Consider the following 13,004-nt stretch of genomic DNA (forward strand, 5'->3'; position numbering starts at 1 on the left):
ATTCAAGCCTTTCTGCATCTGCTTTCTTATATACTAGCATCTGTTAAACTGTAGTGTAAGCATATCTAGTGAGTGTATTGCCCTTTGTGAGAATTACGCTATTCTTTGAATTGATAAGAATGTCTATTCTTATTTAGTTGTTTAGCTTAACTCTGACTCATCTTTTTTGTGTTTGCCCCTACCATTTTCCATATGCTCTGCCTCACCGACACTGCCATCGGGCGTAGTCCTCTCATAGGCGTCTTCGGGTAGAGGGAGGGCACCTAGTCTGGGGCCAGACGAACTCTTGCTGCTGGGCGTCTCCGACTCATCCAGGCCACTGTCGTAGCAGCTTTGCAGCGAGCCCTGGTGTGGGTCCTGGGGCTGGCTCACCACCGAGAAGGTCACTCGGCGGAACGGCTACAAGAGAAGAGATTGCTGGGGGTCACTGGACTGAAGAGGTCGAAGAGGGGTTTGATGGGTAGATTTTTTGGGGTATGAGTGGGATCAATCTCAGTTAAAACTAATTCACTCTTGCTCTGGTTAGAATATTGCACTACACTGTACACTAGGATATAAAAAAAACAACTGGATTAATTGCACTCTTTCTATGCAGTAAATATCTGTACTGTAGCCTGAGAGCAATGTTCTGTAAAAATAAACAAAACAATAATAATGAGCTGCACAGCACTTGTTTAATGAATTCTCACATGAAAAAAATAAATAAATAAAAATGTTAGGACAGTAAGTTCAATGCCCAAAGGAGTAAGTACAGATGCCACACTTTGGCATTGCGGTTTAAATATAGCAGTGGAGGTCTGAAGGACGTCAAAGTCTCCTTGTGTGGTTTACTTTATAGCAAAAAAAGGACAAGAGGAGCAATGTCCCGATGGGAGATTGAATGGAACACATAGCTAAGGGCTTGTAAACAAGAGCGTGGATCCACACACACATTTTTCAAAGTAACAAACAAAAGAACAAATATGTGAATGGAAACAAACAAGAGTAATAAACTGTTACATAGTGGCTTAAATGTGAATTTTGTTCTCTGCTCTGAACCTTTCATTTTCATTTCTTCTTCCTCTCAAAAACACTTAGGTTTGTTTAAATTTAGGAATGGGAAAAAAGAAATGAGTGACAACTAGTGGGGTGACATATTCTTTTAGTTTCTGCTGAGATCCAGCAAAACAAAAACAGAGCTGGGAGAGAAATGAAACTAGGAAGGACACAAAGTCTATTCAATACAGTTCCTTTCATTAAAATGAACCAAATATTGAAGAAACCAAGGCATGAATTTTCTATCTCTAAGTTGTTTTCTGCTCCAAGCAAAACATCATGGTCTAGTGACACTCTTGCAGTCCTTTTATACTTTATATGCTTTAGGACTCTTTAAATGGGAAATTTAATCTGTAGTCATGATTTAAATACTGTTCCAATAGATGAATCCGGGGTTATACAAGATGGGGAGTTTTTGCCCTTCATTTCCTAATGAAATGCATGATCCCGCCTCACTGTACACTGAGATAACTGATACATATAAGCTTTGAGCTATATAAGTGGCTGGAAGAGCAAGAGAAATGGAATGAGGGAGAGAGAGGAAGAGAGCTGAAAGGTGGAAATTAATTTTTTATATTTTCACTAGCATTGGATCCTTGTAATTAAACCATTGACTCTTTATGTGGGGGTAAGTGAAAGCAGAGGGGCGAAAAAGAAGAGTAGACAATAGAGGAGCAATGATCCACCTATACTTCTCTCTATCTCACACTCTCAAGGCTACTTACTTAAATATATAATTCATCATATTTTTTTTAAATGTATAATTGGCTGTTTAGGCACTCACTTGAAACATTCTATACATATCAAATTCATTGTGATTACAATATCAATAGAAATAATAGACAACTAGTATTTTGGTCGTAATCCTACAGCCCTGTTGTTAATTATTTTGTTAATATTAATCAAACAGCAATATTGAACAGAAAAAAAAAAAAAAACAGATCACTGCTCTTAATTTATTTGTGTTTAATAATGTTCTCATTTAACTTTAAACTTACTTACTGTCATGACTGTTTCCCTGAATAACTACTTAAAATGTAAACAATGTTTACTTAATTCAGAACACTTATGTAAATGGGAATATGCCTTTTTGTATTTAATAATGATAATATTTAATAAATATTTCCATAATAGAATGGAGTTTTAATAGCATATTAGCAATGTTTGCCGTGGGATTGAAATTAGTATAGAGAATCCTGAAATTGCAATGCTATTCTACATTCTACAATAAACATTCTACATGACATCTCCTTTTGTGTTCCACAGAGGTAAGAAAAATGAGGGTAAGTAAGTGATGACAGCATTTTCATTTTGGGGTGAACTGTATATTTAAATAATGTTACACTGATGATTGGTACACTTTGCTGTTTAGTCTGTTTAGTTTAGTGTGCTGTGAGTTAAATAATAATTCAATACAATTCAACAGAAAACCTTTGATTGGAGAGTTCAGGTTCATATAGTTAAAGACATACAGTTTATCTAAATAAATATAAACATCAGTCAAAAAAAGCAATATCATTTTTACTGAGCTCTGTTGGCTGATGCATTAAATAGATGCTAACAAAGCAGCAGGCTCTTTAAGTGTTTGCCTCTGGCCTTCCCCCCACTGCCCCACTTCCTGTCACTGAACATTTTCTTTCAGGAATATTAAACAAGACGGAGCACCATCATTCACTCCTCTTTTTCTTTCCAACTCACTGCCTTTCTGACTGAGTGGCCTAACACTCATCATTACTCCAAATTGTTCCTTTAATTTGACACGTTGCTATTATCTTGGCATTTGTATTCTGTCAGGTTAGTAGGGCCTGCCTTTCAACTTAAAGGAGAGCATAGCTGTTAGAGATTGTTGTTAATACACACTTACACACTTACATACACACACACACACACACACACACACTGACAAAAAGAGCTGTTCTATTAGATAGTTCTTTGCACTGGTTATGAACATACATATGCACACAGCCATGTCTCATTCATCGTTCTCTCTATCTTTCTCTAATATATCTCTTTTACACACATACACACACACACACACACACACACACACACACACACACACACACACACACACACACACACACACACAGTTCTCTATCATCCATTTCTGCTGCCAAGTTTCAAGTTAAACTTTCCATGTTTATTTTACAGCCTTCAATATTCTACCTGCATAAAGGGAACTGTGTGTATGCATTTGGAATTTCTTCTTATGCTGCATAATTTATTTCTTTATTTCCCTCATTTCTCAGGCTAATGTAGAAATATTGGCAATAAATCATGTTTCCATGTAATTACAATCAACATTCAACAAATAAATTGAAATAAATATTAATGGGCTAAAAATTTCACTTTGGATAGTCAAACATTTGTTGCATAATTAAATGGAAGCCCAGAGGGGGTCTTTCTATTGTGCTGAAATTACAGATCAAAATTATGTTTATGCACCAAAGCCCCATTCTCCCTCTCTCTACCTCTAATATGAAATGTCTTTCTCTGCAGCTAAGTGTGACAGCAATCAAAGACCCACGCGGAAGAACTGAGGTTTAAATTACGCAAAAAATTAACTGAACTTCAGAAACATCGTTGGAGGGTGGCATTATACTTGGCGGAAATGCAATTTTAAATAATACAAACAAGTCAATGAATGACATGCAAGAAGAATGTGGCGAGATGAGAAAGTGACTTTACATGCAGACGGACAGACAGAGGGACCGACCGACCGACCGACCGACATACAGAAAGATGGGTAGATGGATGGATGGATGGATGGATGGATAGATAGATAGTTCACATATTTAGTGTATATTCATCTTTTGCCATCCTCCTCTATAGGCTTGGTCCAATTAATTATGTTTTAAAGGATGCAAGACCCCCGATGAGAAGGCCACTTACAACATGTGGCTTTCACTTTCCGCTAGGTATGTACCCATCATATTGGATGGAAAATTAAAAGCCTGGATGTGGCCATGGCTGATTAAATTTTTCAGTTATAAATATAGTCCAGAGACAGGTCTAAAGTTGAACACTGGGTCAAAACCAAAGGCACAGTAATGGGGTACCGCAGCCTGTCTCTAACAACATCCCATTAGATTGTAGCACATCTGATGCATTCTCCTATCCCAAGTGCCAGAACTGAGCCTTTGTCAGGTATATATTCATCAATAGCTTCACACAGTTTGATATTGTTTCCTTTTCTTATTAGCACTGTGGGCTATTGCTTGGCTTACAGAGCTGTGATAAATGGAGAGGAATAACAGTAACAATACAATCTAAATATTAAATATGCAGTAATGGAAACCATAGCTTTGAATACAGCAGTGCTATTCAAATGGTAATTCAACAAGAATACCTGTAATTTGTTGAGGTTTCTCATTAGTGAAGGAGGGAATACTACAATAAAAACCCAGCAGAGCACTCAGTGAATTAGCATTCATTAAATAAGTAACACTATTCTGTAAACAAGCATATTTTCTATCCTTTCAAAAGTTTCTTATCATAGCTTTGAAGGAAACTATATGTGCTTGTGTGCGTTTGTGCCTTTGTGTGCAGTAGAGTGACCTTTATTCATGAACCATGGAAAGCAATGGGTTAGGCAATGAGAAAGAACACAAACTCTGAAGCCCTCTGTGTCTTTTTGCAATCGAGCAGAGAGGAGAGGAAAGGAGAAGATTAAATGAGGGGGGAAATTAAAAGAAAGATGAGATACTACGCTAGATAGTACCAAAATGTATGTGCTATATGTAGCAGATGTTGTAAATAAATAAATAGTTTGTTAATCAGTCACTAGTGTGTAGACAATAGTGGCCTAGTGGTAGAACCTGTAATTAACCTTTGTTCAAATTGTCATTAGCACCCTGAGGGTAAACCGCACACTACTATCAAGCAGGCAATGCACAAAACAGCCCAAAGATAAAGCTACGTACTACGTAAAATAAAATAAAAAGATGTAAATGTAAATCAGATGTAAGATGTAAATCAGTACTGGAATGAGCTTCAGGTTGTTTCAAAATTAAATTCTTATAGTTAGGGTGAACAGTTCACAAAAAAATCAGACCTTGTGAGATTGTGGCAAGAGTGAATATGCATTTTGACGTACGGAAAATATGATGTTGTTCATTTCTTTTCCCCAAAGATTTATGACCTGGAAACAACACAATGTGATGTTAAATACTTCATTAAATTCCTCATTAAATACTTACCTGATTTTCTGAGTTTATATTCTGAGTCTACTCACAATAGAATTACAGGTATTAGACTGACAAAATAGCAGGGATTTGGTGGGGGCTTTTTCAACAGTTGATTTTTATGTCTATTCTAAAGACCTCTTCTAACAGATTCTTAAGTTCTAGACCTGTTAAAGACTAGGACTGGGTGTTGATACAGTTTTACATTTTCAATAAAAAAATGGTAAATCTGAAAATGATAACACTTCACAATAAGGTTCCATTAGTTAACATGAACTAACAATGAACAATACTTTTACAGCATTCATTAATCTAATGTCAATTTCATATACTAATACATTTTAAAAATCAAATGAAATCAATTCAAAAGTTTACACTTTAAATTGTTTTATTAACAAATGATGAAAAAAGTAAAAAAATAAATAAATAAATAAATATAAAAAAAAATATATATATATATATATATATATATATATATATATATATATATATATATATATATAGTTCATCATTAGTTTATGATTTTTACCCACCCCTATTGAAGACATTTAAGTTGACCATACCGCTAATTTCTCACAGCCATGGTAACTTTCCTAGTTAAGTATTTGCAATAGACAAATGTGCAAGTCTTCAAAAGCTTTTTGGATACATAAGCAGAGCTACTTGTAATCAGCAATAATTTGACTGGTTTCTTTAAATTACAGCACTAAATTTAGTTCATACAGTATAAAAATCATTATGTCTATGGAGAGTCCTCATAAGGATAGCTACACCAACGCGTGTGCGTTTGTGTGAGTGTGAGTGTGTGTGTGTGTGTGTGTGTGTGTGTGTGTGTGTGTGTGTGTGTGTGTGTGTGTGTGTTTGTAAAAGACTAACGGAGCCCCCAGTGAGGAGGTCAGGGAGTTTTGTTTATCCTGGTGCTTGGGGAGGCTCAGGTGTCTGCTTTGTCTTAAGGGACGACTGGCACTGGTCAAGCTTCATTTCTTTACAGCCTCCCAACATATGAGGTACTCCAGATGTGCTCTGGACCTCCTGAGACCTGCTGGAGTTTAGCCAGGTCTGAGGCATCTCTGGCAAGGCATATATTAACACACCTCACTAGAGGCGTTGAAAACTTCCAGGGCATTTTTACTGCAGGACCACTTCCCTCTGTGGAGTGTATGTATGATATCTTATCAAGACTGTTAAGTTTCAGTCAAGCCTGCCAAAATTAAGCCTGGATTTACTCAAAGGGACCCCTGAAAACATTAAAACTGTGCCACAGCAAACATTTAACAGTTTAGCTACTTTTGCAACCTTTAACTTTGATTGCAGTTTACATGTCTACAGCTTTGCACAAGGGATTCTTTAATAACTCATTGAATGCCCATTTTAATCCATTGACTACCCTTTTCATGGACAAACCTCAAGCTGAAATGATCAGCACTTCAAGAGAGCATTCATTAAAAATAGGTTCCCAGACACTCAGAAAAAAAAATAGAATTTCTTTCTTTCTTTCTTTCTTTCTTTCTTTCTTTCTTTCTTTCTTTCTTTCTTTCTTTTCCTTCCCTCTGAAGTAGTTCAGATAAAACCTTCAGAGTACATCTTGCTGCAAGTCAGGTGACTGGATTTGAATTTATTTCTTTTCAAGGGCTCTGAGGTATAGATATCTCACCTGGCTTGATCATTCATTCATTCATTCATTCATCTTCCCATTCTTTTCTTGTCATTCTTTCCACCTCAAACTCTCAATGACGGCAAAGTGATGCATCTTGCCATTCCAGTCCATTTCCTCTCAGGTCAACTTTGCCTTTCCTCATGCCAAATGTTCCAGATGTTAATGCCTTTGCCAAACAAAACACTTTGGATGTTAGTCACTGTAGTAAAATTAGCCACTCTTGTTTATATGAATTCATACATTCTTAATCAAGAAGCCGACATTGTTATTTGACACAAGGTACCTATTCTTACTCAAAAGTTCTCAAAAAACTATTGATCTTTGAGTTTTATGTCTTATATTTAACTCCTCTGGTACATGTTCTTTCTTTTTGCTGGTTTTATGATTTAACGACAAGTGATAATTTTGATGTCCTTAAAGATATAGTTCACCCAAAAATGTCATCATTTACTCTCCTTCATGCCAACCCAGATGTGTATGATTTTATTTATTCTGCAGAACACAACTGAAGATTTTTAGAAGAATATCTCAGCTCTGTAGTTCCATAAAATGGAAGTGAATGGGGTACAAAAATTGTAAAGCTCCAAAATGCACAAAGTCAGTGTAACAGAAAAATGTCAGGCAAGGAGGAGGTGGGAACCAGCTGAACAGTAAACATAAAGTTTTAATGTTAAACTCAAACTTAAAACAACATAAAACAAACACAGACACGTGTGTAACGCGGCTGCTGGCATCTCTCTCTCTCGAACTGGCACCTCTGGCTCCCCTTTAGCTCGCTCTCCCGCTGATCATCTGATTCAGTGCTGGCCGCGCACCATGGCCCGGCCCTCCTCCTCGTCTTACTCAGCATGAAAGTATTCCATATGAATCCGGTGGTTAAATCAATATCTTCTGAAGCGAAATGATAGGTGTGGGTGAGAACAGATACATTTTTAAATCAGTTTTTACCATAAATGATCCTCCCTGCCCAGTATGGGGGCGATATGCACGAAGAATACAAATCACCAAAAACAAAAGAATAAGGTGTTAAATATTGAACAGTTTTTCACCCACTCCTATCATATCTCTAAAGAAGGAATGGATTTAACCACTGGAGTATTATGGATAACGTTTATGCTGTGTTTATTTGAATTTTGGAACTTCAAAATGATGGCACCCTACACTTCCATTGTGAGGACCTACAGAGCTGAAAGAAAGAGCTGTTCAGCAAATGAAAGAAAGTCATACGCACCTGGGATGGCATGAGGGTGAATGCTTTATGAGAGAATTTTCATTTTTGGTGAACTTTAACCTCTTTATACATTTCTTCAACGCTATTCCCAATAAGCCATATTAACCTTTTTATTGGCCTCATATAGAAAAGGAAATGAATAAAGGCATTAGCTGTTGTACACCTGAAAAAGTGAATGACAGTTTATGGTCAATCGACCTGCCAGTTTAAACAATCTTTTCTCCACTCCTCCTTTCTATGTCTGTCTTATCTTATCTTTTAACATTTCAGAACTCGCATTAACATTCCTGACAAGAAATGAAAAGTAAAAAGAACAGACACATAGGAACCTTAAAATGTTTCTCTATGCACTTTTTATAAAATCGTAGCTAAAGTTTTAATTGCTCTTTAAGGAGGGGATTAAGCCAGAACATAGCTGCCATATTCTGAAGGGAATATTTGGTGGCTTCAAAGGCGACCTCTGACCTTCAGTCCATGAGAAGGAACAATTCCTTTAGGGCGCTGCCTCACACTGCAGATCCCAAACATGCCTCTGGCTAATGTTTATTTTTGGTGAGTTAATGGTGAATAAACACAGGAGACATTTTACACCAGGAAGGCAAAATGTGTAATGGATTTTAAATGCATTTGTGAGTGCGCTTTTTTGTTTTGTCTCTAAATTCTAAATTTGTTTTGCTCTGTATCAGGTTTTTTCATCTCATCAACAATATTTGTCTTTCAGGGGTGAAAGGGATATGCAGTTTCCTGTTCTGGTGCAGAATATCTAACCTCGTCAGGGCAAATCCATTATCATCGCTAGCAGAAATGGATTATGGTCTCAGGTATCCGTCAAACTCAGAAAAAAAATGCTTTCAGGTGCCTTCCTAACATAATAATGTAGAAAACTTGAACTCAATTTTAACTTTGAAATGGACACACACACACACACACAAAATAACCTGCCATAAAAAATCTAATAAAATCCAGCCTAAGCTGGTTTGCTGGTCTTAGCTGGTTTAAGCTGGTTTTCCTAGCCTCCCAGCCTGACATATCCCCTCTAAAAGCATCTCAGGCTGGTTTAAGCAGTTTTTTGTTCAGCAGAGTAAACACTCACTGAGTTGCACATATAATGTGACTGTCTGGTTTCGACTTAAGCGATCACATTACAAACAATTTCTAACGATCTCCTTCAGCTTAGAGAACACTATCTTCACCCTTCTTGCGTGTCCCTTGACCTGCCAATCATCGGCCAATGGCAAGTGGCACAAAGTGCGCAGAACTCACTCTGACTGTGAGCAGTCAATCTGACAACTGACCCACTAATGTCACTTAGTGACAGCCTTAATCGCCCCAGCAATGGTAGTCGGGGGTGACAGAGGCCTAAGAGTCAGCGAAAGCACAAGGTGTAAACAACCTGAGGGCGGGCTGGATATCATAACTAGATATTGCTGTCTTTCCAGTAGAAAATAACTGGCAGCATGATAAAAATTCCACACAGACTGAGGAGAGAAATAACAAAACAGAGTATATGTTCACACCTCAACTGGATTATGACTGACACATGACTGCTCTACAAAGCACTGAGTGCTGTTCCCTGGCATGTTGCATTATCTATATCATAAGCACTAGTCTATTAAATACATCTGCAAACAGGGAAGCTGTCAAGATGTCAAATAATTCTCACAGTAATACATAATTTTTGTTTAAGAATTGTGAAAAATGGGAGATTTTTTTCTTCCTATTCAGAGAGTGTTTGTAATGTAAAATGTGAGAACGAAAAGGGTGAAACTGAACAAGCGATATCATTGAACAAACAGGCTTCCCATTGATGACTACATCATACAGTATTTGCTCAGATGTTTTCTGATATGAACAGATATTACAATTTTATTGACAAGATCAATACATATTACTGCCAAATATTGGTAGTGCAGTTTCTTTCAAAAGTTTTAATAGTTTCAAGTCCTGGCTTTTAGTAAAGAACACATGTTAATGCTTCAGGACAGAGACTGAAAGGGTGAGAAAAATAGAGAGAGGGAGACTTGCTATAAATAAATAATATTTAATTCCTCACCTAAACTTTAAATCTAACCCAAAATTAAACCATCCAATAAAGTACATGCAGACACGTTTGTCATATAAATGAGGATATACCATAGAGATTAAGGCATGATTTTCAATAAAGCTGCTTTGAAAATTATGTGTATTATGAATAGTGCAATACAAATAAAAAATTATTGATTTATTTATTTTTATTTTTTATATTTTCATGATCACATTCTATAGACTTGTTCTGAGATTAAAACCATACTAAATACTATATATATATATATATATATATATATATATATATATATATATATATATATATATATATATATATATATTTTACATTGTATTAATAACTTTTCTGAAGAAGGATACACTTAAACAATGATGAAATCCTTTTTATATATTAAAACATATCTGTTATTTATTTTATTTTATTCAAACTTGGACAACAAATTACATTTATTGTAATGGAAATATTTAAAAATGTATAATATTTTTATACAAATGGTAAATTTTAAAAAGAAATATATATATGCAGACCCTTCACCCCTCACATGGCCTGATTTGTGTTTTGTTTTTTTATTTTCTGATTTTTTTTTAGCATTAAAGTACCAGCTTTACAGGTCAAGTACAGAGGTTGGACAACAAATATCAGAGGAAGGGGTTGTACAATTTTAATCATGGTCTATTTTATCATCCTATTAGTTTATGTTTCCCTGATAAGCAGTATATTTCAAAGTATTTTTTTGCAATTATTTACATTATTTATGATTCTAGTTGAGAGCGCAGAGCATGTCTGGTGACATGCGAGCAGAAAGCAAGTGGGCAGGCAAAAGAGAAAGAGAGAGATTTTTTTTTTTTTTAAAGACTGCACACTTAGGGTGCTTCTCAAATGCAAGTCTGCAGCCTAGTAAGGCTGTGTACTTCCTAGACCAGTCCTTATGAGGCTGTAGGCTAGACTCCTCCTCAGCACTCGATGCTAGAATGAGACAGTCAGGTAAGTGTGCATGGCGAACCATAAGCTTAGAACCATGTGATATTTTACTTTGCTTATAAAACCCATATACTACAGAAAACAAGAAATATGTCCTTAATCCCTTAATTATTTTAGCAACATATTTTAATCACAAAGCTAGTCACTCAAAAAAGCCTTTATATAATACATTTTGCAACACTGATCTTATAATTTATAATTAAACCCTTTCAAATATGAAACAAAAAACAGAACCCTAGACTTGAATAAGAAAAAATTATAAAACTTTTCAAGCTTTTCAAATTCATGTAATTGCCCTTTTATTAGTTTTATTTACAATTATGTTTGTGCTTTGCATCTTCTAATTAGTCGTATTGTCATTTGTAAAACCCACTTGCATTTTTTTTCTACATATTGTTTTGGTGCAAATGTGAATAAAAACTTGAAGAGAGAAAGAAAAAAGTAAGCAGCATCATAAAGTTTTCTGCCTCCACAGTCACGCAACTCGCTTTCCACACTTTTTAAAATAATTTAGGACATGTGCAAAGGATTGTGGGTGATTGAAGGCCACAAAGGATCCACTTGATGCATCCTCCAACATATGGCAAAGAAGGCTGCGAAACGAGACAGCTTTCCAAGTGTCCTCACATTTGAGATGGCCTTCGATGTTGCTTGATGGCATGGCAGCAGAGATATCCAGCCTAACGAGGCTGCAGCCAAGCACCCTTAGTCTGCCGCTCTCTGTCAGAATAATCACGTAAGGACAAGTGAACACGAAATGTGGTGCGGAGTATCAAATACACAGAATGTATGACAGTCCTAACTTCACGTCAATATGAAGAAAGCCAAACCCTGGACATTTATAGACAATTTTGAAATCCTGGCCTGACACTTTTTTCAGGTCCAAAAAAAGAGGACATGTCCAGCAAAAAAGAGGATGTACATGTATGGTCACCTTAGTACAGCCCATTGAAGTCTATCCCTCACAGCCTCATTGTCATTCCCATTAAAAATCAAAGATTTTAGAATCCAGGGTGTGCTGAGTGACTCCACCCAGGTCTCTTAAGCAACCATATTGGCTCAGTTGTTAGGGAGGGTAGAGTCACATGGGGTAACCTCCTTGTGGTCGCTGTAATGTGTGGTTCTTGCTCTCGGTGAGGCACGTGGTGGGTTGTGCGGGGATGCTGCGGAGAATAGCGGCACCCACGTGCTACGTTTCTGCGGTATCACCCTCAACAAGCCATGTGATAATATGTACTGACTGACAGTCTCAGATGTGGAGGTAACTGAGATTCGTCCTCCACCACCCAGATTGAGGTGAGTCACTTCGCCACCATGAGGACTTAGAGCGCATTGGAAATTGGGCATTCCAAATTGGGGAGAAAAGGGGAGAAAAATAAATTAAATATGGTGCTAGCGTGAAAAAGGTCCATTGTCAATTATTTTTATCTTGCTTCAGTAAAAAAAAAAAACAACAACAACATTTTGAGCCAGGGACCTCTGGTTGAGTTGACACAAAATTACCCCATAGTTAAACTGCGGTTACTGTAGTAAAACCATGGTTAATCTCCGTAAGCGTTACTAGAGGCTAACCCCAACAAATACCCTAAAGCTACACTTAAATGACAACCTTGGTTTTGTTTTTTTGTTTCTTTTTTTGTCCAATGTACCTAAATTCTGGGAATAATTTTGTTCCCACAATCTAGTTCAATTTGAAGTCAGAAGTTTACATACAAATTAGCCAAATACATTTGATGTTTTCTACGATTAAATCGTCTTATGTCAGTTAGGTTCACTACTTTATTTGAAGGATTTGATATGTCAGGAGAATGATTTATTTCTGCTTTTATTTCTTTCATCACATTCCCAGTGGGTAAAAAGTTTACATATACT

The 13,004-nt window shown here is 36.5% G+C and overlaps 1 protein-coding gene across 4 annotated transcripts in view; it reads right to left on the reverse strand.

The window, feature by feature from the left end:
* The window catches only part of LOC127651136 (protocadherin-7-like), a 169,344-nt gene that overhangs the window by 87,825 nt on the left and 68,515 nt on the right, over positions 1-13,004 (reverse strand). For 2 of the 4 annotated variants that reach the window (XM_052136832.1, XM_052136842.1), the window contains one exon: positions 183-399. The exons of 1 other annotated variant lie outside the window; for it this stretch is intronic. In XM_052136832.1, the coding sequence (XP_051992792.1) occupies positions 183-399 (217 nt within the window). The remainder of the gene's footprint in view (positions 1-182; positions 400-13,004) is intronic. One more of the 4 variants, XM_052136846.1, reaches the window with a different exon arrangement.

This window comes from Xyrauchen texanus, chromosome 1 (assembly GCF_025860055.1).
Source record: "Xyrauchen texanus isolate HMW12.3.18 chromosome 1, RBS_HiC_50CHRs, whole genome shotgun sequence".
In the NCBI taxonomy this organism is placed as follows: Eukaryota; Metazoa; Chordata; class Actinopteri; order Cypriniformes; family Catostomidae; genus Xyrauchen; species Xyrauchen texanus.